Source organism: Macaca mulatta, chromosome 11 (genome assembly GCF_049350105.2).
Source record: "Macaca mulatta isolate MMU2019108-1 chromosome 11, T2T-MMU8v2.0, whole genome shotgun sequence".
Classification (NCBI taxonomy): Eukaryota; Metazoa; Chordata; class Mammalia; order Primates; family Cercopithecidae; genus Macaca; species Macaca mulatta.
Window position 1 is genome coordinate 124,502,504 of NC_133416.1, and position 25,343 is coordinate 124,527,846.

General features: G+C 45.1%; 1 protein-coding gene across 3 annotated transcripts in view; it reads right to left on the reverse strand.

Moving 5' to 3' along the window:
• NOS1 (nitric oxide synthase 1) overlaps positions 1-25,343 on the reverse strand; it is a 227,447-nt gene that overhangs the window by 23,481 nt on the left and 178,623 nt on the right. For 2 of the 3 annotated variants that reach the window (XM_077955339.1, XM_077955338.1), the window contains exons 14-21: positions 22,470-22,614; positions 21,373-21,477; positions 20,749-20,807; positions 17,959-18,060; positions 15,774-15,890; positions 10,560-10,734; positions 6,412-6,550; positions 5,739-5,817 (exon numbers count right to left, since the gene is read on the reverse strand). In XM_077955339.1, coding sequence (XP_077811465.1) covers positions 5,739-5,817; positions 6,412-6,550; positions 10,560-10,734; positions 15,774-15,890; positions 17,959-18,060; positions 20,749-20,807; positions 21,373-21,477; positions 22,470-22,614 — 921 coding nt within the window. The remainder of the gene's footprint in view (positions 1-5,738; positions 5,818-6,411; positions 6,551-10,559; positions 10,735-15,773; positions 15,891-17,958; positions 18,061-20,748; positions 20,808-21,372; positions 21,478-22,469; positions 22,615-25,343) is intronic. The other variant, XM_028829952.2, reaches the window with a different exon arrangement.

Genomic DNA, 25,343 nt, shown 5'->3' on the forward strand with positions numbered 1-25,343 from the left:
GGCCCTGCTGGGAGTTTAATCAAGGGGAGTTTAATCAAGGGGACTCCGCATGCTGCTTGGGGGTGCTTGCTGAGAACTCCCAGCGTTGAATGGCCGCAGGGCCCCAGGTGCCCCAGGGCACCTTGGTGGGCTGGTCTTTGATGCTTTGCTGGGAAGCCGACCCTCTGGGGAGTAGCACTGGCTCATAAACCAATTGTCTTAAATCTCAGTTCTGCTGAGCTTTGTAAGTGGATAATTTTTAAACATTTTTAAAAATTATTATTTTTATTTTTTTTGAGATGGAGTCTCTCTTTGTTGCCCAGGCTGGAGTGCAGTGGTGAGATCTTGGCTCACTGCAACCTCCACCTCCTGGGTTCAAGCGATTCTCCTGCCTCAGCCTCCAGAGTAGCTAGGATTACAAGCGCCCACCACCATGCCCGGCTAGTTTTTGTACTTTTAGCAGAGACAGGGTTTAACCATGATGGCCAGCTGGTCTCAAACTCCTGATCTCAGGTGATCCACCCGCCTCAACCTCCCAAAGTGCTGGGATTACAAGTGTGAGCCACCACGTCTGGCCTATTTTTTATTTTTTCTTAAAGCTTGGGACACATACGGGCCATATGAGAAGTACAGGGAGAAGGGGAAGAGGCAATGGAACAGCAGCCACCATTTGGGCCCTATTTCCTTCTCCCCCGAGTGTCCCCTCTGTGTGATTTATTTCTAGTCACATCCAGAAGCATCACATACACACACATGCTTGGCGGTGGCTCAATGATAGGTTTGCAGATAAAAGAATAATTTGCTAATGTCCAGCATTAAATGGAAAAAAAAAACCCAGAAAATGTGCATTTTTCAGTGAAAAGGATAAATATTGTCAGCTGTGAACTGCTCAAGTTAACAAGGTTCATTCATTCAACACCCGTACATTGCGTGCCAAGCACTGTTCTAGGCACTGGTGAGAGAGTGATGGGGAAGGACAGCAAAGTGCCCTATTCTCATTGAGAAGTCATTTAAAAGATCTCAGGTGGGGTTGGTGATGTGGATGAGTGGGTGGTGATGGGTTGAGGGGAGTAGGCTATGTCGATAGGACAGTCACGGAGACCTCTCTGGCGATTTGACATTTAAGCAGAGACGTGCAAAGACCTGCAGGCACAGCATTCCAGGGATGGGGAAGAGCACGTGCAAAGGCCCAGAGGCAGAGAAAAGGTGGCATGTTCAAGGAAGTGAAAGAAGGCTGGAGTGTTTGTTTGGACAATAGTAGCAGCCATATCACAAGAGCCTCATGATGACCTGCCATGGGAAGGAGTTTGGAGGTTTCCTGAAGTCCAGCAGACCATCAGGGGCTGTGAAGCCGGGGAGTGATAGGCTTCAATTCACGGTTTTAAAAGATTCCTCTGTCTGACGACCCGCTTCCATAGTAAAAGATTAGGATGGGGGTGGCCAGAAATTCACACCTTATACAAGTAGGACACCTAGTCCAAACCAGTTTTTCGCACCCTATGCAAATGACACGCCTGGTCCAACCAATATTTTGCGTCCTATGTAAATCAAACACTGCCTCCTCACTAGACATCTGTAAACCCCCAAGCCCCCGTGCATTTCACCGTGGATCTGGCAACTCATTTCTCCAGGACCCCTCTCTTCAGCAGAGAGCTCTTTTTTTTTTTTTTTTTTTTTTTTTAAGACGGAGTCTCACTCTGTTGCCCAGGCTGGAGAGCAGTGGTGCGATTTTGGCTCACAGCAACCTCTGCCTCCCGGGTTCAAGTGATTCCCCTGCCTTAGCCTCCCGAGTAGCTGGGATTACAGGCACCTGCCAACATGCCCAGCTAATTTTTGTATTTTTAGTAGACACGGGGTTTCACCATGTCGGCCAGGCTGGTCTCAAACTCCTGACCTCGTGATTCGCCTGCCTTGGCCTCCCAAAGTGCTGGGATTACAGGTGTGAGCCACCGCACCCAGCCCTTTCTTTCATCAATTAAACTTCTACTCTTAACCTCAAAAATAAAATAAAATAAAATAATTAAAAAAAAAAGAAAGAAAGAAAGGAAAGATTCCTCTGTCTGCTCTTTGGAAACCGGTGTTTTTAGAGAAAAGCTCAGAAACCAAGAGACAAGTTGGGTGGCTATTCCAGTCAGTCAGACTGGACATGCCCATGGCTTTGCTCAAGGTGGTGGGTCTGAGATGTAGTTGAAAGACAAGGCCAAGGGCATCTGCTGAGCGACTGCATGACCCAGGCGAGAGGGAGAGAGGAGTGAGGATGACACTGGAGGTTTTGACTGAAACCAAATGTTGATGTCCTTGGGGAAGGCTGGAGAGAAGCTATTTTACTCGAGGGGAGATGAGACTGAAGCATTCTACCGATCAAGAACTCTGCATTGTAATGTCTGCCATTCTCCCAGACATCCTGGTGCTGACCTTAACTTCTGCTGTTCTTCCTTCCTGGACCCCCCTCCTCTTTCCCGCCTTTCTAAAGCCCACCCTCCCATAAGAGGTTCATCTCAAGTCCTGCATTCCCCTCTTGCTCCTGATTTCTAGGACTTGGTGTCTACACCCCACACACCAGCCATCCATTATGCTCTCTCTTCTGTGTCATTTGCTAATTGTTGTACGTGCATTAGAAAATTTATTTCCAGGCTGTGATGGTGACTGCGGTCACTTTTCTCTTTAGATTTTCAAGGATCATCCTCAAAAGGCGGCCTACTTCCTCATAAGCACTTTGCCTGCAATTAATGGTCTCTTGTAGGGGGATTAGTAATATCTTGGTCGTGGCCTTTTAGGCCAGACAGCCCAACTTCAGCCTCGGGCAGGAGAAAACGGGAGAGTCATGCTTTTTCACTCAGTTATTCCTTTTTCTTCTTTTTTTAAATAAGCCTTATGAAGCTGGAAATGGTATTAAGCTTGAAAATAGGTAGTGCTTTTAAAGCACTGTAAGCTTGAAAATAGAGAACATGCTTTTAAAGAGAGAAACACGGAGGTAAGACTGGGTCCTTTTTGTGCTAATTCATAACTGATTTGAATTCTACACTCCAGTTCTAACCTTGTTTGGAATATTCTCTTGCTAGTCACTTTTAGACCCGTCGCTTAGAGTCAGGTGCCTCCTCTGGATGGGCGGGGGTGGGGGCTGATTTTGGGACTTTTGGTTTCACTTAGTATCAAAACATTTGCAAGTTTCCTTGCTACTTATGTACTATGGCTTTGGGAGTAAATTCTGTAAGCTGATCTTTCATAGTTTGTTGCTGAAGGAAATTTCCAGTAGATTATTAGGCCTTCTCATGCAATGCTACTTATATCATCCCTTCCCATAGGACCAAAATAAGTAGTAAGAGATATATTTCAAATACGGAGTCCCTCTCCACATCAGGGGCCATTATGCTCTGAATTGCACTTAACTAATTATTCAGAGATTAATTTCCCACTCCATTTCTTTAATGTTTGAGAATCTAAGAGAGAATATGAGAGCCCTGGGGCTCTGCTCTGTTGATCACTTTTATCAAAGGTTTGGAAGATTACATAGAAAGCACACACACTATATTTGCAGGTGACATGAAGCACGGATGGATAAGGAATACTGACGGGACTCTATGATATGCTAGTTGCTTTATGTAGCTTATTTTTAATACTTAGCAGCCTTGCAATGCTGGTGAGGCCATCTGTGTAGCCATTTGGCACACTGACTTTGGAGTCAGATAACCAGGTCGGTGTGACCTTGAGAAAGTCACTTGTATTTTCTAGTTGTCATTGTTCCTATTTAAAATGTGTATGATAAGAGCGCCTACTTCCCAGGCTGGTTAGAATTATAAAAGATCCTGGACAGAGGACTCAGCACAGTGCTTGGAACACAGAGAGCTCTAGAAAAACATTAGTCATCTTCATAGCTATCATTCCTATTATGTAGGTAAGGAGACAGGGGCTCAGATCACCTAAATGGCTTAGCCAAGGCTGCACAGCTAGTGCATGGCAGAGCTGGGGTTAGAGCCCAGAACTGCTTAATCAAGAGCCTACTCTTAGACATCACATCTCAAATCGATCAAACTGGGTCTGTCCATCCATCTCTCTACTTGTATAAGTAATTTTTCTTTTTCTTTTTTCTTCTCTCTTTTTTTTTTTTTTTTTGAGATGGAGTCTTACTCTGTCACCCAGGTTGGAGTGCAATGGTGCAATCTCAGCTCACTGCAGCCTCCGCCTCCTGGGTTCCAGCGATTCGCCTGCCTCAGCCTCCTGGGTAGCTGGGATTATAGGCCCCCACAACCACACCTGGCTAATTTTTGTATTTTTAGTAGAGACAGGGTTTCACCATGGTGGTCAGGCTGGTCTTGAACTCCTGACCTCATGATCCATCTGCCTCGGCTCCCAAAGTGCTGGGATTACAGGTGTGAGCCACCATGCTGGGCCGAGTAATTTTTCTAGCACTAATGAAGGTCTTTGCACTGGTTCCCGTTGAATGGAATGTTTTTCACTTTGTAGTTACAGCAGAACATCTTTTCAAGTCTTGATTCTTTGCACAGCATAGTTCACTGCGCCGTGCTTAGTTCACCGGGTTACCCACCTCTGTTCCCAGAGCAGCAAGGGGGTCTCTGTGGTACTTTGCAATAATTGGAAAACAGCCAGTCCTTGGAATCAGCAAGAGCTTGTCCTTTATTGTGGGTGGCACCTGGGAGCAGAGGTGGGTAACCCAGTGAACCAAGCACAGCACAGTGAACTATGCTGGGCAAAGAATCAAGACTTGAAAAGATTCTTGATTCTTCTGCTGTAACTACAAAGAGAAAAAGATTCTATTCAACAGGGATCTATGCAAATACTTTCATTAGTGCTAGAAAAATTATTTATACAAGTAGAGAGATGAGCAGACCTGGTGTGACGATTTTGAGAAGACGTGATGTCTAAGAACAGCAGTGATCGCTTTTAATGGAAAAGCAAAACGGCCATTAGAACCATGCCTGAGATCTCAGGCAGCATTAGCGCGTCCTGTTCAAATTGGTGATGGTAATAATAACCTGAGCACATTTGGCAGTGATCACATACTCTCCACTGCACTGTGACCAGGTGAGAGTGACATTTCCAGCAGGACAGAGTGTGTCCTTTTACTAAAGCCAGATGCTTGGGAAACCATGTCTTAGAAAAAATGACTTGAAGGAATCAGGCCCCAGAGGAGATTGGTCAATGTTGTTGGCTATTTCCAGGTCTCTCATTTGGAAAGAAATAAACTTGTCTTAGGTGTCACCAGAGAGTAAAACTGGGTTTAAAATAAAGTGCTAGGAAGACATGCTTTGGTTATATTTGATAAAAAGATACTGGTTATATTGGATATTAAGCTAATTTCTAACGATTAGGACTTTATCTCCCATCAACCCAAAGAAATTTAAGCAGAGTGTGGGTAGCCACTTTTTAGCTACATTAAAAAAATTATTCATAATAGGAAATACTTGGACTAAGTGATTTCCAGCTAAGATGCTGTGGTACAATGAACATGTAGCAAATCTACAGGGGTGTGGTCCACTGTTAAAAAAACCTTACTCAGAAAACCTTTTTCTTTCCTCTTTTCATGAGATCAACACCATCTCCTTTTCCCACCCCTTCAGGTTGGAGCTTGGCAAAAGGAAAGCAGGAACTCCGGATGCTAAAAAGCAGCAAGGGAGTCTCTATGGCACTTTGCAATGATTGGAAAACAGCCAGTCCTTGGAGTCCACAGGGCTTGTCCTTCATCGTGGGTGACATTTGAGAGAATAGGTGGGTAACCCAGTGAACCAAGATGTTCCTACCTGGATTTAGGGCTCTGGAGGTTTTGACGGCTAAGGAGTCGGGCAGCTGAGACTCGCTTTTTGTGGACATTGGATAGACCTGTGGGGAGAAAAACAGTCTTCCTGAGAAGGTGTTGAATGTTCCATTAAAAACTCCCCAGGCGGGGCAAGGTGGCTCATGCCCATAATCCCAACTACTTAGGAGGCTAAGGTGGGAGGATCACTTGAGGCCAGGAGTTCAAGACCAGTCTGGGAAACATAATGAGACCTTTTCTCAGAATATTAATACAAACAAACACTCTGCAGCATTTTCTTCACCCTCTACTGACACTTCTACTGTTCTCTGGAGTAGAATGAGAGACAGAAGAGAACAGATGAGGCAGACATTGGTTGGGATGGGTGAGGTGGTTGTGGGTAGTGCAGAACAAAAAGAAAATCTGGTTGAATTAAGTTGAGAAGAGGATGGTTTGGAAGAACACAGCATATTACTAGAGAGACAGAGAGAGAGAGAGACATTTCCCAGTACTTGTTTTACGGAGTGTGGGAGGGCAGCAAAGTATTCATTTTGGTAAGACTGCACTAAAGGGAGATCAAAGCAATGAAGCCCATCTTCCCTAAGCACCTTCTGGAGGTGAGATCGCCTGCCTTTCCCCCATTGTCATGAATGCCTCCCTAGAAGGGTGGTGGGAGGTACCTTGCGTGAGTTCTGGAGCTTCGGCCACATAGGTGAGGCGGAACTTGTTTCTCTTCCAGCTGCGGTCATTGCTGATGAGGGAATTGTTCGCCTTTTCAATGTTGACATCATCTCCCACACAGAAGACATCACAGGCTGCCTGTGGTGTACACAAGGCTTTCAGTGACCTCTTTCAGCCAAGCGGATCTCCTTGCCAACAGCTCCAAGTCATGGCATGTATCTGCATCCACCCATCCATCCATCTATCCAACTATCCATCCATCCATCCATTCATCCATCCATCCATCCATCCATTCATCTATCCATCCAGTAACCCTTCCCTCCTTCCCTTCTTCCTTCCCTTCCTTTCTTCACTCTACCCTTTCATTGTCTTCCTTCCATCCATTCACCCATCCACTCATCCACTCTGCCATTCATCTACCCTTCCGCCCTCCCATCCATGTATCCATCTTTCCATCCATCCATCTGTCCACTCACCCACCCATCCACCCACCCACCCATCCATCTTTCCATGCACCCATCCTTCCTTCCATCTACCCATGCACTCATCCATCTTTCCATGCATCCATCCTTCCATCCATCTACCCATCGACCCACCCACCCATCCATCTTTCCATGCATCCATTCTTCCATCCATTCACCCACCCATCCATATATCTTTCCATGCATACATCCATCCATCCATCCTATATATTTTGAGTGTCTGCGATGTGCTGGACATGTCAGATTTGCCATTGACTTTAGGACCTAACCTGCACTTAAGATATAATTCTATTATGTCATTTATTCCTAAAATTAATATGTGCAGAGGTTTAACATTAAATAAGAAAGTAAACATCTCAGAATTTCCCAATCCATCTTCCTCTAAATATTTAAGAATTATGTAAAGAAAGAGCATACTGAATGAATGTCTGGATGACTGCAAATACATTTTCCTTTTCTTTTTTTTTGGTCAAGCTCACTTGTTCTTCGATTTTAACAGTTCTAAGAATTGCTGTCCTTATTTATTTATTTATTTATTTAAGACAGAATCTCACTCTGTCACCCAGGCTGGAGTGCAGTGGCGCAATCTTGGCTCACTGCAGCCTCAACCTCCTCCCCAGGTTCAAGTTATTCTCATGCCTCAGCCTCCCAGGTAGCTGGGATTACAGGCATGTGCCACCACACCCAGCTAATTTTTGTATTTTTAGTAGAGACAGGGTTTTGTCATGTTGGCCAGGCTGGTTTCGAGCTCCTGGCCTCAAGGGATTTGCCTGCCTCGGCCTCCTAAAGTGCTGGGATTACAGGCATGAGCCACCATGCCCGGCCAATGTCCTCAGTTATTTTTAAGATAAAACCACAGATAATTCAAAATAATGATAATTTTTAAGAATAGTTCTTACCATTGTTTGACCTCATGTTGACTTTAAAACAATCCAAATGTTCACCAGTGGATGAATGGATTAACAAGACTTGACACATCCATACCATGGAATATTATTTGGCTATAGAAAAGGATGAAGTTCTGATACATGCTGCGGCATGAATGAACCTTGAAAACATTATACTAAGTGAAAGAAGTCAGTCACAAACGACCACATTATGATTCCATTCATATGAAATGTCCAGCACAGGGAAATCTACAGAGACAGAAAGTAGGTTTGTGTTTGCCAGAGCTGGGAGTGGGATGGGAGCAGGAGGTTGACAGCTAAAGGGTACAGTGGCTTTTAACAGGCCTTCCTTCCTGGTTGCTCAGTCAGGGTTGGCTGATGGAAATCAAGCAACAGAATTATCCCAATGGGTATAAAAAGCCATTATTTCAACTCTCCTTGTCTGGGAGGAAATGCAAGAACAGGCTGATAAACACTGCCTCCCCACATGGAAATCCTCACAGCCCAGGGGCCTCAGCTTCCCCATTTGCTCTCTACCTGCGTTTGCTTTCAGGATGAAAAGTGTCATCTAAATGACAGAAGGTTGCATAGTACTCTTCTCCCGGGGTTGCTGATGAGTATGCATTCCAAGGCTAGGATGGCGTGGGTAAAAGTGGCAGGGTCTACATTCATTACCACCTCCCAGCCTAGAATGGTCAGTTTAGTCATCCTCATATGCAGATAGAAGGCCATGCATGGTTCATTTATTCTCCTGTGGCCTTAAATTTAAAACAGCTCTGGCCAATAGGATGTCTTATCATGATGGAAAGGTTCTACACTGTCTAATATGGTAACCCCTACCCCTGTGGCTACTGAGAATGCAAAATGTGTATTCTCAGTTGCTTACTGCAACTGAACAATGGGATTTTTTTTTAAATACTGAAGAAAGATAACAGTTTATTATAATTTATTTTATTTAACAATCTAGGAAGTTCGCAGCCATCAGCAGTTCCAGCGCAATTTCAAGTACAATTGGGGATTCTGGAATCTCAGTGGAGCTGTGAATGTAGTGAACGTTGTATGTAAACTGTGTGCCATGCCTATAATCCCAGCACTTTGGGAGGCCCAGGGGGGCGGACTGACTGAGCTCAGGAGTTCACAACCACCCTGGGTGACACGGTGACACCCCATCTCTACTAAAATACAAAAAATTAGCTGGGCATGGCGGCAGGTGCCTGTAGTGTCCCAGCCTCTTGGGAGGCTGAGGCAGGAGAATAGATTGAACCCAGGAGGTGGAGGTTGCAGTGAGCCAAGATCGTGTCACCGCACTCCAGCCTGGGCAACAGAGCAAGATTCTGTCTCAAAAACAAAACAACACAAAACAAAACATGTATACTTTTGTTAATACAGGGATAGGAATCTCTCTCTCAAATTAACTTCATTTGTTTTATTCTCAGCAAACTGACCTGGGCCACTCAACATGGCTTTTATCATTCCTGATGTTAGCACATGTTCTATTTTTACAACACATTCCTGACTCTCAGAAGGTATCAGTTAGACATGCATGGTACCAGGGACTTCACAGCCACCATAGGCTTTCTCCTCTACATCCATCATGTTCTCATGAAATTCTACTTTGCTTCCCCAGGAACTTCAGTAGTTTCCTGGTAAGGTGGGGGTGCAGAGTCTGTCGCTCCCTTCTGTCTGGAGGAAGTCAGGAATGGGATTTTAAACCTATTAAATTAAATTAATTAATTAGTTTTTTAAAGACATGAGGTCGCACTATGTTGCCCAGGCTGGTCTTGAGCTCCCGGGCTCAAACAATCCTCCTGCCCAGCCTCCCAAAGTGCTAGGATGACAAGCATGAACCACCATGCCCAGCCTTATTTAATTTTGAACTGTGTAGATAGGTATAGATGTAATTCACGTAACATACAATTCACTGTTTAAACACGTACAATTCTGTGGCATGTAGAACGTCCACACGGTTGTGCAACCCTTCCCACTATCTGCTTCCAGAACATTCTCATCACCCCCCCCCCACACTGAAAAACTTTTCTATCTGTTAGTAGTCACTTCCATTTCCCATCCCCATAACCCCTAGCAACCAATAACCTGCCTTCCCTCTCTATGGATTTTCTGATTCTGGACATTTCATATAAATGGAATCCTGCAATACATATTCTTTTGTGACTGTCTTCTTCCACTTAGCACAAAGTTTTCAAGGTCCATCCATGTTGTAGCATGTATCACCACTTCATTATTTTTTACAGATGAAGAATATTCCATTGCATTGATGTATCACATTTTATTGACCCATTCATCATATTTAATTTTAATTAGCTGAAGTTTAAATTTAAATGGCTATGTGTGGCTAGTGGCTACCATATGATATTGGTCAGTGAAGATCTAGCACAAGAGGGGTACGCTTGTCAAAGTTGGTAGACTGCCAAGATCTTAAGTTTGGTTTGGTTGACTAACTCTATGTTTTTCTGTGTACCTGTATACCAAATACGAGTGAGGGATGGCTTCCTCCCAGCCCTGACATTCCAAAACTCTATAATTTTTTTATGGACCAACTCCTTGCCCATAATGTAGAATGTTGGATTCTGGGTAGAAAATATGTGCTTTCAGGACACCCAAATTTATCTGAGCTGTTTAAAGTTGTATTTTGGCTGGATACATGGGAGAGGTACTGAGGGTTCTCTCAAGTTTATTCTCTTCTTGATGGTTTAGGTGCTGTCTTTGGGAGTGTGGGGAGCATTACTTCTCCCTGTAGGTCCATGAGATCTAGATTACCTTGAAGACCTTCTTGGCCCAGGTCCTGAAAGCCTCTTCCTGCCCACAGAGCTCATCCCCTTCCCTCATCTTCAGGATCCTCTCCCCTCCCAGTTCTTCCAGGAGGGTGTCCACAGCATGTCCGAAGGCGCAAAAGTGAGGGTACGCTCGTGAGCCAAGACCAAACACTGAGAACCTGTCAAGGGGACAACAGAATGTTCATGCTAAGGGACTGTGGGGAATGTGGGGAGTGTCTGGTATAATGTGTCCCCCCAATTTCATATATTAAAACTCTAATCTCCTTATAATTGTATTTTGAGATAGGGCCTTTAAGGAGGTAATTAGGGTTAAATTAGGTTATAAGGGTAGAGCCCTGTTCTGATAAGATTAGTGTCCTTATAAGAAGAGGAAGAGACACCAGACCTCTCTCTCTCTCTCTCTCTCTCTCTCTCTCTCTCTCTCTCTCTCTCTGGACATAGTAAGAAGGTGGCCGTCTGCAAGCCAGAAAGGGAGACCTCACCAGAAAGCAACCCTGCTAGCACCCTGATCTTGAACTCTGGCTTCCAGTACCATGAGAAAATAAATTTCTTTTCTTTAAGCTGTCTGTGAGTTCTAGAATTACAGCCAATACCACTTAGTCTGTGGTATTTTGTTATGGTAGCCTGAACTAATATATCTGGTATCTCAAAAAGAACAATGTTTAGCTGATGGTGGTCAGGCAACCCCAAGCTCATCTGTGGAAGGGCACTTTAAACCTAAGGGCTCTCAAGTGTTTCTCTCCCTTTCTTTTGGTCTCTTTTAGTTACTGCCATCATCAGGAGAATATTCTAATTTGTTCTAAGGCAGACAAATTATGGATAGCAATGACCTGGAACTACTGGCTGTTTTGTGCATGTCCTCTTCTAAGCTGGACCAACTGGGGAAATTAGTCTATTTTAGTGGAAGGCTTGAATTCTATGAGTGACATAACTAGATTAGTTTTAAGTATGAAGATAATGAAACTATAACATAATGGTCCTCAGGGACTTGTATTAATGAAGAGACCAGAAGAAATTGTCATCAACACATCAGACAGGTTCTTCTAAAAGGGGATGAAAGAGTTATAAATATTCTGGTTACATTCCTTGTAGGGTCTATGAAATTAAATTGCTTCACAGACCCTCTGTGTATAGATACCACCAAGAAAATGTTGGTGCTTGAACCAGTGGGGTCAAGTTCATGAGATGTTTCTCTGTTTTGAGGTGGGGACACTTGGACTGAAGGAAGGAAATGGAGGGCTATGTCCTAGGTGGCTCCTGTACGGGTGGTCCACAGCCCTTCGGACACTTTCTGCCACATTTCTAGAACTTGGTCTTGGCTGTAGGTCTAGACCTCACAGTGACAGGAACAACAGGTTCATGAATGGGACAAAAACACCCCACCTTGCCCCACTTTTTAAGGTCAGAGTGTTCTGCTGTAGACTGTCATCTCAGATAAACCATGGAGTGGGACTACTTAACCCACTCCATACAGGATCAGGCCCTGCCCCTGAATCTCTTTTTTAGGTTGATGGGGACAAAATGGTAACAGATTGAGATGGGGAGGAAGGAAGAAGGTAGGAGAAGTTGGGAAGGTACCCTCCATCATTGGAGCATGAACTTGGGGTGGGTCCAGGTGCCTCACAGGTGAAAGTTAATGTAGGTTAATATCCACTCCCCTCAAATCCACACTCATATTGTATCATTTAATCTTCCTCTTCTTTCTTGCCCTCCTTTCCCTAGAATTCCAGAGCCTTTCCAAATAAAGTATGTGGGATTAGACAGCATTTTGCCATTTACTTATTGATTTATTATTATTTTTTTGAGACAGAGTTTTGCTCTTATCACCCAGGCTGAAGTGCAGTGGTGTGATCTCGGCTTACTGCAACCTCTGTCTCCCAGGTTCAAGTGATTCTTCTGCCTTAGCCTCACGAGTAGCTTGGATACAGGCGTGCCTGGCTAATTTTGTATTTTTATTTTTATTTTTATTTTATTTTATTTATTTTTATTTTTATTTTTATTTTTTTTTTTGAGACGGAGTCTCGCTGTGTCTCCCAGGCTGGAGTGCAGTGGCGTGATCTCGGCTCACTGCAAGCTCCGCCTCCCGGGTTCACGCCATTCTCCCGCCTCAGCCTCCCAAGTAGCTGAGACTACAGGCGCCCGCCACCACGCCCGGCTAGTTTTTTGTATTTTTAGTAGAGACGGGGTTTCACCATGTTAGCCAGGATAGTCTCGATCTCCTGACCTCGTGATCCACCCGCCTCGGCCTCCCAAAGTGCTGGGATTACAGGCTTGAGCCACCGCGCCAGGCCTAATTTTGTATTTTTAGTAGACACGGGGTTTCACCATGTTGGTCAGGCTGGTGTCAAACTCCTGACCTCGGTGATCCGCACACCTTGGCCTCCCAAAGTGTTGGGATTACAGGCATGAGCTGCTGAGCCCAGCCTGCCATATACTTTTAACTAATGATCTTCTTGAATCCAAAAACATTACCCTTTTCTTGCAGGGTGGTGGCCTGACAGGTAGACAGAGATGGTGACTGGATGTGGACTGATTGGAGGGGTGACACAAAAGGGCATCCCTGCCTGAAGCCACCTGCCTCAGCCTTAGCCCAGTGCAGATCGGGAGCTCCCAGCACTAGTCATGCCTTCTGGTTAAGGTGCTATTTCCCGAATCTCTGTGATTTATGTTTGTGATGTCTGCCATATTCGATTACCACTGACACTGTCAACAACTCATTTGTGCTTTTGAACTTGCTTTTACTTTTTCCTCACTAGCTCATCACTCCTATGATCTGAATGTTTGTGTCTCCCCCAAATTCACAGGTTGAAACCTAACCCTCAATGTCATGGTATTAGTGGCCTTTGGAAGGTGATTAGGTCATGAAGGTGAAGCCTCATGAATGGGGTTAGTGCCTCATAAGGGGCTGAAGAGACCTTCCGCCATGTAAGGACGCAGCTGGAAGGTACCATCTATGAGCCAGAGAGTGGGCCCTCACCAGACACTGAATCTGCCGGCACCTTGATCTTGGACTTCCCAGCCTCTAGAACTGTGAGAAATAAATTACTGTTGTTCACAAGCTACCAGTTTATGGTGTTTGGTATAGTAGCCCCAATGGACCAAGGCTCCTAACTCTTGTGTTCACCAACAGATGATGATTCAGGTGGTTGATTCATTAATATTCTTCTTGGTGGGCCTGAGAACCTAGACTGCAGTCACTACTAGTCACATTTCCATCACAATCTTCAGCTTATGATCTCAAAATGCCTGTTTTAAGCCTCCAAACCAGGAGTTGGCAAACCTTTTTTTTTTTTTTTTTTGAGACAGAGTTTTGCTCTATCGTCCAGGCTCGAGTGCAGTGGCGCCATCTTGGCTCACTGCAACCTCTGCCTCCCAGGTGCAAGTGATCTTCCCACCTTAGTCTCCAGAGTAGCTGGGACCACAGGTGCATGCCACCACGCCCAGCTAAGTTTTTATATTTTTGGTAGAAATGGGGTTTTGCCATGTTGCCCAGGCTGGTCTCAAACTCCTGAGCCCAAGAGATCTGCCTGCCTTGGCCTCCCAAAGTGCTGGGATTATAGGCATGAGCCACTGTGCCCGGCATTGCCAAACTTTTTATATGTGGGGGTCAGACAGCAAATATTTTTAGGCTTACAGGCCAAGAAGCAAAATTGAAGCTATTACATAGGCACTTACAAAACAAGAAAGAAAACAAATTCCTGAACATTCTCAATTGATAAAATTAAAAACATAATAATAACACTTAAGCATACTTTAACACAGGTCTACTATGAGAAGACTGGAATTCATTTTTTGGGAGAGAATAATAACATTTTCTTCATTGGGGTTCAAAGGTAATGTTTTCTACCATCAAACTGATTACAAATGTTCATCGGTAAGAAAAGCATTATTAGCTCATGGGTTGTTAAAAATATGCAGTGACCAGGCTGGATTTGGCTCACAGGCGTTAGTCTGCCAACCTCTGCCATGATAGATTTAATAAGGGAAAAATGGGTCTGACTGTCAAACTCCAGAACTGATGTTTCAATGTTGAGCTGAAAAATGTACTGATGTCAAAACCTATAGAATGTTCAACACCAAGAGTGAACCCTAAAGTAAACTATGGACTGTGGCTGATAATGATGTGTCCCTGTAGGTGCGTCAGTTCTAACAAACGCACCACTCTGGTGTGGGATGCTGATAGGAGGGGAGACTGTGCGTGTGTAGTGACAGGAGGATGTGGGAACTCTCTGTACTTTCTGCTCATTTTGCTGTTAACCTAAAATTGCTTTAAAACATAAAGCCTATTTGAAAATGTCCTGGAGGACATAACAGATATTTCAACATCTAGCAAACCAGTGATCTATATCATCTACTAAGCATTGCTCTGAGTAATTATGGAGAAGGCTCAGTTAGTGAAGTTCTGAGAGATTTGTGGCCAGGCCTGAAGGTTCTTCCTACAGGGCAACTCACATTAGTCTTGTCTTGATCAATATCCACGAAACCAAGGGTTTGACATCCCAGTTTTCTTTCCTTCCAAGAACCCATTAGACTGAATACACAACTGTTGTAATATAAAATATTTGTCCACGTACTTCCTAAAATTATCTCATAGTATGTGACTAGGCCATGAGATAATATGAGGTTAGGGCAGTATTTGTCAAATCTGACTGCATGTTAGAGTCAATTGGAGAGACTTAAAGGAAAAAGCAGCACATGGGCCCAGTTCCAGATCAATTCCATCAGAATCTCTGGAGATGGGGCTTGGTTATTGTATTAGTATGCTGCAAACCTCCCCAGGTGATTCTGAGGAGCCTCCAGGATTGAGAACCATGGGGTCATAGCAGGGTGTCTACAGAAGCTTCTATTAAGTATACACCATAGCTATTGGGAAGGGCAGCTCATTGAGCAATATCCAGAGATTGATAGCCTTCAGCACAAATAACGGGGTGAACCTTTGGTAAGGGGGCTCTGAGGGAGTGTGTATAGAAAAAGAAGTCACAGAAAGGATAAAAACGGTGCATGGGGAGACCAGGCAATGTGACTTAATGGGTGGGAGGGGTCCCAGACAGCCAGGATGCAGCTGGTTTTATGAGAAATGAATGGACATAGAAGGGAGACTGCCTCCCCACGACGAAGAGCTCACTTCGTAACTAGGTCCAGCTCCCCAGGAGCCTTAGTCTTCCCTGACCCCCGACCCCCTTATCCCCTTGCTTACCTCACATTGGCCAGGGGTCCAGCACTCTCAAAGTTGTCTCTGAGGTCGGGCCCATCGCCTGATGATTTTTGGGAGTCAGAGTAGGAGGAGACGCTATTGAATCGGACCTTGTAGCTCCTGCCAAAACCAAAGAGAACCTTTGAGCTCTGGCCTGGAGCTCCCTCCTGAGGTCAACACCCTTGATGGATCTTCAAGTGACAAGTCCTGATTCTAGGGTCTTCTCTTGTATGTTGAGTCAAACCATAACACTCCCATGGTCTCTTCTATAATCTACCAACGTACCCATGGCCACCACAGTGGTAACCGTCCATCTATACTTGGTCTTACTGGTACTAAAAAGGTTTCTGGCCATGCTTAACTCAGGAAACCTGAGACCCATAAAGTTAACATGATTTAATCAGTAAGAAGTCAGGAGCAGAACTAACTACTCCCCTAAACCATGAGACCATGCTTTCTTGTTTCTCAAAAAAAAATTTTTTTTGGGACAGAGTTTCACTCTTGTTGCCTGGGCTGGAGTGCAATGGCACGGCCTCGTCTCACTGCAACCTCTGCCTCCCGGGTTCAAGCAATTCTCCTGCCTCAGCCTCCCAAGTAGCTGGGATTACAGGCATGTACCACCATGCCTGGCTAATTTTGCATTTTTAGTAGAGACAGGGTTTCACCACATTGGCCAGGCTGGTCTCGAACTCCTGACCTCAGGTGATCCACCCTCCTCGGCCTCCCAACATGCTGGGATTACAGGCGTGAGCCACTGCGCCTGGCCCTTTCTCAAATTTTAATGTACACAAGAATCATCCTGGGATTTCATTAAAATGCAGATTCTGATTAAGTAGGTCTGGGACCTGGCTTGGAGTTCTGTGTTTCTAACAAGCTCCCAGGAGATGCCAGTGTCTCCGGACTTCACTTTAAGTAGCTGGAAACTAGACCATGCTGTCCAAGATGGCAGCCATTGGCTAAGTGTGGCTATCTAAAGTTAAATTAATTTGAATTAAATGCAAGTCAGTGTGGGTTGGTACACTGCAAACCTCCCTAGGTGATTCTGATGTGCATTCAGCTTTGAGAACCACTGGGTCACAGCAGGGTGTCACTTGCACCAGCCACATTTCAGGGGCTCCAGAGTCACGTGTGGTTAGTGGCTGCCATAGTGGACAGCACAGATATAGAACATTTACATCTCTCTAGAAAGTTCTTCTGGACAGTGCTGGAGTATCCCATTCAATACTGTCCTTCCATAAAGTTATAGTCCTTAGACTTTTCAGGGTTCTGTCACATTTCACATTTCAAGTAAATATGAACAATGTTCAGCACTGACACCTGGCATGGAAAGAGACTGCATTTTTAAATTAAATTATTTTGAAGGCGAAGGACGATGTCATTGGGACTCAAACCTCAAGATGAGAGGCTCAGGAACCTTCAGACTAAAAAAAAAAATCCAATTTCTCAGTTTTCCCCTAAAAGTGGTAAGTTGTGCTCTCAGGTAAGGCAAAACAAAACAAAGCAAACAGAAACAAACAAAAAATCTGAGACCAAACAAACAAGCAACCAAAACTCCAAAACAAAACCCAAACCTCAAGAAGCAAACCCAACACACAAATCTAATTACAAAAAATTAAAAAGAAATAAGAAAATAAAAAACAAGAGAGAGGAAGAAGAAAAGAAAAGAAATTGTGCATTCTGGCAGCAGGGTTTTCTAAGCTGGATGTTCTTTAAAGTTTTTGCTCCAGCATCAGGAAAGTTCTAAATATATGTAAGTGTATTTTCTGCCCTAAAATAGTCTCACATTGAGTCATGCAATATATCAGGGGGTGGCTGTGTTGTTAGTGTTGGAGGAATGGTTGATGGTTGTGGTAAAAATAACAGCACGTGCATTTGTATGAGGTTGGAGGTTTTTCCAAATGCTTTCCTTTTTGTTATTACCCTTTAACCCTGCCAATAGGCCACAGAAGTGCGTAGGGCAGAGCTAATTTCTCCCCATTTGGCAGAGGAGAAAGACCGAGGCCCACGGGGGTTAAGTGACTTGCTCAAGGTCACTTAGTGAGTTAGTGACACAGCTCAGGCTAGAACTCAGGTCTCCTTGAGACCTAGATGTGTGGCCTGGGATGCTCAGGTATTGGGCCTGCATGCACGCACTCGCACACACATGCGTGTACACACATGTGGACATGTACACACATGCACACTCTACCTGTGCTGGCTGTCACGGGCTGTAGCCAGACCGTGGACTTCTGTGTCACCATGGGGGAGGGGAGGCCCTTTACGGGGAAAGAAACGCAAGGGTTCCGGGCACCTAGAGGGGAGAATCGATGGTGCCCTATCTCTCCCTGAAGGAGGGGTGAGAGGGAACCTGCTGGGAGGCCATCCAGGATGGGGTGGGAAGGAGAGAGGTAGCGAGAGTGAGGACTACGATGCTGATCACAAAGGACTCAGCAACGGTCAGTTTCCTGGGTATCAAACTTATGTGAATATGGCAGTACGTTCTCTGCCCAAAGAAAATCAGAAGGGATTTTCTTTTTTTCTTTTCTCTTCTTTTCTTTTTTTTGAGACGGAGTCTCTGTCGCCCAACCTGGAGTGCAGTAGCGCAATCTCTGATCACTGCAACCTCCGCCTCCTGGGTTCAAGTGATTCTCCTGCCTCAGCCTCCCAGTAGCTGGGATTACAGGCGCACACCACCATGCCCAGCTAATTTTTATGTTTTTAGTAGAGACGATTTTCACCATGTTGGCCAGGCTGGTCTCAAACTCCTGACCTCAGGTGATCCTCCCACCTCGGCCTCCCAAAATGCTGGGATTACAGGCGTGAGCCACCGTGCCTGGCCTCAGAAAGGATTTTCTGCTTAACATAGCCAATAAACACCAGCCAGCTAGAGCATTTGATATTCACCTTAAGACACAGGGATCTGCTCCATGCTTGAGCAAATACTGAGTTGGCCTAATGGAAAGATAGCTCAGTGTGCACATACCATATGTCCTATACCTTATCGGGTATGCAAGGGCTTTTCAAGGGTAATTAAATAAAATTTTTTTTTTGGCTGGGTGCGGTGGTTCACACCTGTAATCCCAGCACTTTGGGAGGCTGAGATAGGCAGATCACCTGAGGTCAGGAGTTTGAGACCGGCCTGGCCAACATGGTGAAAGCCTGTCTCTACTAAAAACACGAAACTGGGCCGCGCACGGTGGCTCAAAGTGTAATCCCAGCACTTTGGGAGGCTGAGGCGGGTGGATCACGAGGTCAGGAGATCAAGACCATCCTGGCTAACAACATGAAACCCCGTCTCTACTAAAAATACAAAAAAAAAAAAAAAAAAAAATTAGCTGGGCACGGTGGTACGCGCCTATAGTCCCAGCTACTCAGGAGGCTGAGGCAGGAGAATGGCGTGAACCTGGGAGGTGGAGCTCGCAGTAAGCCGAGATCCCTCCACTGCACTCCAGCCTGGGTGACAGAGTGAGACTCCGTCTCAAAAAAAAAAAAAAAAAAAAAAAAAAAAAAAAAAAAAATTAGCTGGGCATGGTGGCATGTGCCTGTAATCCCACCTACTTGGGAGGCTGAGGCTGCAGAATCGCTTGAACCCAGGAGGTGGAGGTTGCAGTGAGCCAAGATCATGCCATTGTACTCCAGCCTTGGTGATAAGAGCAAAATTTCATCTCAAAAAAAATTTTTTATTTCCATTTTTTAGAGACAAGGTCTTGCTCTATTGTCTAGGCTGGGGTGCTGTGTACAATCATGGCTCACTGTAGCCTCGACCTCCTGAGCTCAAGTGATCCTCCTGCCTCAGCCTCTGGAGTAGTTGGGACTTCAGGTGCATACTACCATACCCAGCTAATTTTTAATTTTTTTTGTAGAGATGGGATCTTGCAATTGCCCAGGCTGGTTTGAACTGTTGGCCTCAAGCAATCCTTCTGCCTTAGCTTCCCAAAGCACTAGGATTATAGGCATGAGCCACCGCTCCCAGCTGTCAATGGTAAGTTTGATTAGATGCTTTTTTACTTTGTCAAATACCTTTAGAACTCAGTCCCACATTACATGCAGCTCCATTACAAACATATTTTTGACTACAGGTATGTTTTGTCTTATGATGTATCTTATCTTTTGAACTCAACTTCTAGATTAGCTGCAACTTCACTGTGAGCCTCAGACAGGAACCTTCTAAGGAAAGAAGTTCCATTCTTTGATTTTAGCAACTTTTTTTCTTTTTTGTCAAAAGGTCTGGCTGTTCAGGCTGGCCTCAAATTCCTGGGGTCAAGTGATCCTTCTGGCTCAGCCTACAGAGTAGCTGAGACCACAGGTATGTGCTACCATGCCTGACTGCCTTGCACTGATTTTGAATGTGGTTCCCAAAGAGAGAAAAATAATAATAAGAACAATATTTACACAGTGCTTTTTTTTTTTTTTTTTTTTTTTTTGAGAAGGAGTTTGCTCTTGTTGCCTAGGCTGGAGTGCAATGGCGCGATCTCGGCTGACTGCAACCTCCACCTCCCAAATTCAAGAGATTCTCCTGCCTCAGCCTCCCGAGTAGCTGGGATTACAGGCATGCGCCACCACGCCTGGCTAATTTTTGTATTATTAGTAGAGACGGGGTTTCACCATGTTGGCCAGGCTGGTCTCGAACTCCTGACCTCGTGATCCACCTGCCTCAGTCTCCCAAAGTGCTGGGATTACAGGCATGAGCCACCGCCTCCAGCACACAGTGCTTTTACATCTAGTTTGTGATTTGATTCTTACTAATTAGAAAGTCAAGGCAGGTGCTATAATCTCTATTTGATAGAAAAGGAAACTGAGGCACAAGGCTGTAAGTGACTCAGAAACCAAAATATTGGCCCTAGTAGACTGCAGACACCTCACAACTAAGACCCATCACAAATGGACTTCAGAGTACGGCCACCATCCAGAACTCAAATGTGAACCCCAGGTGCCGAAAGTCAATGTCCAGTTACCCTCAGGGGGTGGCGGGTGACATCGGAGGGGGTCATTCACTTACTTCCTTTCTTCCTGCACAGAGTTGGGGTGCCTCATTTCCATCAACGCACAGCCAAATTTCTGGAGGTGAAAACATATGGGTGAAATTAGCACATCTTAGTAAATGGGAAGCCAGGTCGGGCACTGAGCGTCTGGGGTCCTGGCTGTCACAGAAGAGACTGATGCCTGGAGGTCAGGATGTCAGGAGTGGTCAGGGGCTCAGGCTGGACAGTAATGCCTGGGTTACAGACTCAGTGGATACACCTGCTGTTTAAATGACTACAGATGTGGACTCCCTACCTCCAGCACACAACTTCCCTTTGGAGACTTCCTTAAAAATATTGTCCCCACGTTCCTCATCTACATCAGGGGATATCAAGCTCATGATAGGAGCAGCGATTGCAAACAAATAGCTTATTTAGGTGACAACATTTTCACCAGGGACTTGCTAACTAGTGGACACCCGTAGACTGAGTACTTGGAATTGTCCAACCTTTGTATAACTTGGATCCAAATGGAAATTACTGGCTTTGGGCTCTGGGAGGGTTTGCTACTGAATAGCAGGTACAGGAAGAGTCTCAACTGTGGCTCCCACTTCTTCCTGATGATGGAACCACACTCTTAAACAGGTAAAAGCTCATCTCACCTCCCCATTCTCAGGGGGATCTCCGTTGCCAAAGGTGCTGGTAACCACGAGGACCAGAGTTTCATGTTCCAGGTGCACGATGTCATATTCTTCCATGGACATCACCTAGGTGGGCGGGGCACAGGTATGGAATGGGGAGAGGAAGAAGGGGATGAGGAGAGAAAAGAGGTGGGAGAGACAGGAAGCGATGGGGAAAGGGGAAGAGGAGAGAAAAGAAAAAATGTGAGTCATTTTGAGTCATCTCCTTTGGAAGGAGAACTGAAAGATCTGGGGTGTTAGTATTTCAGTGGGCTCAAGTGGGTAGAACTAAACGCTTTTTGGTAGTGTGGGACCTTGCTATGGTCACTGTGGCCTGAAGGATTGTGGAGAGTCTGGAGCAATGGTTCAAGCGATTGACAGACACAGAAACAGATCTTGATGGAATCCCTTGGGATTCTTATAGTCAATTGGTCTTGGATTCTTCCCGACCCCAGTTAGGTTGGGAATGATCTGGCTAGAGCTGACTAAGTCTTCTCAACCTCCTCTCTAATCCTCCTGCAAGCAGTGTGGAGCACCTGACCAAACAAGCCTGAGATATCTGCCTTCTGGAAAGATGATTGCCCTGTGTCTCATCACCGTCTGAGCAACATTTCTCAAAATAGGTTCTAGAAAATCCCAGTCTCCTGAGATGCTCCATGAAAACAAGTGATCCACGATCAAACATGTTTGGGAAACGTCTATATTCTATCCTCGCCTCTTTTGGAGATTAGAACACATGCTTATAGATTACAGGCTCTGGGAAGTCCTGCCACAGCAATGAAAACCATTGAGCTGTACTTCAGGCAAAGCTTCCCAAACTGACCTCAGAATGGTTTCTTATAAACCCTCTAACATTTTGCACTAAAGAAGGGAATTTCATTTTGTGACTCCTGGACTCATGGGGAGAGGGATATCACAGTCCCCTGAAATTTATACCAACGTGCGTGTGAGCTGATAGGCATTGTCAGTTGTGCTTTCATCCTTTGCCAAAGGCTTCTTCTCTGTTGACTTCCCTCTCTCCCCTTGCCGCCTTAATTTACCGTGAGAAGCTGGCGGAGCTAGGGCTACCCCCCACCTACCTTGGCATCAAAGGCGTGTTTGAAGATCTCACACAAGGTCTTGGCATAAGCTTGCGATTTGCCTGTCTCCGTGGCATACAGGATGGTTGCTTTGACCCTCTTGGCCATAGCCTGCCCCATCAGCTTGGCCGAGAACTTGACAGCTCTGGAGGGAAGAGGATGGAGATGAGAAATGGGAAACAGAAAAGGGGAGAGAAGATGCTGGATTGGGACTTTTGTGCAAGAACCAGGATCCATGAAATATAACAGAAGAGAACTCTCTTGATCTTTGATGACTTCAGGGGTTTCCTCAGAGGCATTCGAAGCCCTTGTGTTTAAGCACCATATTATTGAATCCTTTTATTTTATCTTATTTTATTTTTTTAACTTCTCTAGAGATAATGCTGGATATTAAATCCTTTATTAAATCCTACCAGAGGCTGGGCGCAGTAGCTCATGCCTGTAATCCCAGCACTTTGAGAGGCCGAGGCGGATGGATTGCCTGAGCTCAGGAATTTGCCACCAGCCTGGGCAACAAGGTGAAACCCCGTCTCTACTAAAATACAACAGAATTAGCTGGGTGTGGCAGCTGTGTGCCTGTAGTCCCAGCTACTTGGGAGGCTAAGGCAAGAGAACTGTTTGAACCCAGGAGGCGGAGGTTGCAGTGAGCCGCAATCGCACCACTGGGCACCACTGCACTCTAGCCTGGGTGACAGAGTGAGACTCTGTATCAAAAAAAAAAAAAAAAAAAAAAAAAATCCCACCAGAGCAATTAGTCATGAGTTAAAAGAAGTAGTTAAGTTTTGCTAGCTTGTTACTTGATAGATCCCAGGCTTAAGAACCTTAGTGTGCCGAGTATTGCCTCAAAAGATGATCGTTCATCCATTTCCTCTCTCTTTCATTCATCAAATATTAAGTGCCTAACTATGTGTCAGTATTGTTACAGGAACTGGAGACCATAGAGAACATAGCTATGGCATGCAGCTGTCATGGGGCTCATATTCTAATGTGTGTATGCACATGTGTGAATGAGAGAAAGACAGAGAGAAATGAATCACGAATAAGTCACCAGGCATTGAGTTTGATGGGATTTTAGAGGTTTGTTGGTCCACAAGGGAAGGACCAAGTCTGATTTATTCAGCAATGCATGCCAAGGGTCTTGCACAGAGCCTGATACCCCATAGGCACTAAATAAATATCTATCAAAAGAAGTTATGGGATAGGCATAGTGGCTCATGCCTGTGATCCTGGCACTTTGGGAGGCTGAGGCGGGAGGATCACTTGAGGCCAAGAGTTTGAAACCAGCTTGGTCAACATAGCGAGACTTCGTCTTTATAAAAAAAAATAAAAGAAGTTATGAATTTTAAAAGATGCTGCCACTGAGAGCCTGGGGAGTCTGAACATCAAATCCAGCCTCTTTCTAGCTAAACAGAAAAGCTCAAACCAGTGTCTCTTCCTTTTGCTCTACGGGGCAGGGCGAGTTCCGGGGGCACGTAGCAGACAGGCCAGAGGCTCAGAAATACCTGCGCTCGACTCCTGAACAAGCCTCCCTGTTGTAACTAGAAATCTCATTGCAGACAAGTTGCTAACTTTCCCCCACCTGGGATTATCGGCGTTAAGTTCATTATTTTTTAGAATCAGGGAAACCGCCCACGCTGCAGGAAGACTTAGCTAAGGGGAAGAAACAGAAAGGAATAAAAGGTACCTGGAGGGTTCCCTTTGAATAATTTGAGCATAAAGATGCATCTATAATTAATTCCCATTGTTACTACCCAAAACTCAATAGTGCAATTAATGTTTTAGATTTCTCCCTCCCCTTTCCCCCAGAGACAGTGGAGCTGAACTGAAGCCAACAAGTGCCTTCCCTGAGACTATCTGAGATATTCTTTTTAGGGAAATGGTGGCTGCTGATGTGTTCTTGCTTGGCTGGGGGATGGGATTAGGGTGGAAGGAGAGAGATGGAGGGAGGGAGGGGAGAAAGAGGGAGAGAGAGGAGAGAGAAGAGAGAGAGAGAAAGAGGAGAGAGAGAAGAGAGAGAAGACAGAGAGAAGAGAGAGAGAGAGAGGAGAGAAGAGAGAAGAGAGAGAGAGAGAAGAGACAGAAACAGAAAAAGAAAAGAGAGAGAGAGAAAGAGAGAGAGAGAGATTGATTGATTGATTCTATGGGCTCTATTAATGGAACCAGGACCTAGGTTTGGGTCCGTGCAAGACCAGTCAGTGTCTTGTCTCTTGGACCCAAGGCTTAGATGATACCTGTTGTACAACTAGTTATCATACATAGAGAATTCTGGACCTGAGGGAGCTGAGGAAAGAGAGTAGTGTCTTCTGACAAAAAGTTAGCTCCAAACAGCGATCTTTTGTAAGTGGATCAGTGGGGTTCTCTTTATTTGGGCAGAAGGCTGGCATCCCCATTAAATCAACTTAGTTAACCCTACCCTACTTGTCAGCTGGTTCCCTGGCTGGTCAGGCATGATTCAGGAAAATCACTCCTCAGTAGTCTCAGGCCATAACCCCCTTCCTGCCCCTCTTTGCTTAAACTTTGTTCATCTCATTCTTTAGCTCAATTGTCACCTCCTCTAGGAAGCCCTCCCTGACCTCCCAAACTCTGTGAACCATTATTACTTCCAGGAACCATTCCTCGATGGTACCTTCCACAGCTGCCATGTTTACTGTATTTGTTGATTCTTTGACAAAGGAATGGCTGTGAGCTTCATGACAGCAGGGACAGCGTTTGTCTAGCTTGCCATGATCCCCCTGAAGCCTCACATGGTGCCTGGCACAGAATCTGCGTAGCTAGGACTATAGGCGTGTACCACAACACCCAGCTAATGAATGAATGAATGAATGAATGAATGAGTCAACGAACGAATGAGTAAAATTAGGGGTCAGCTCTGAA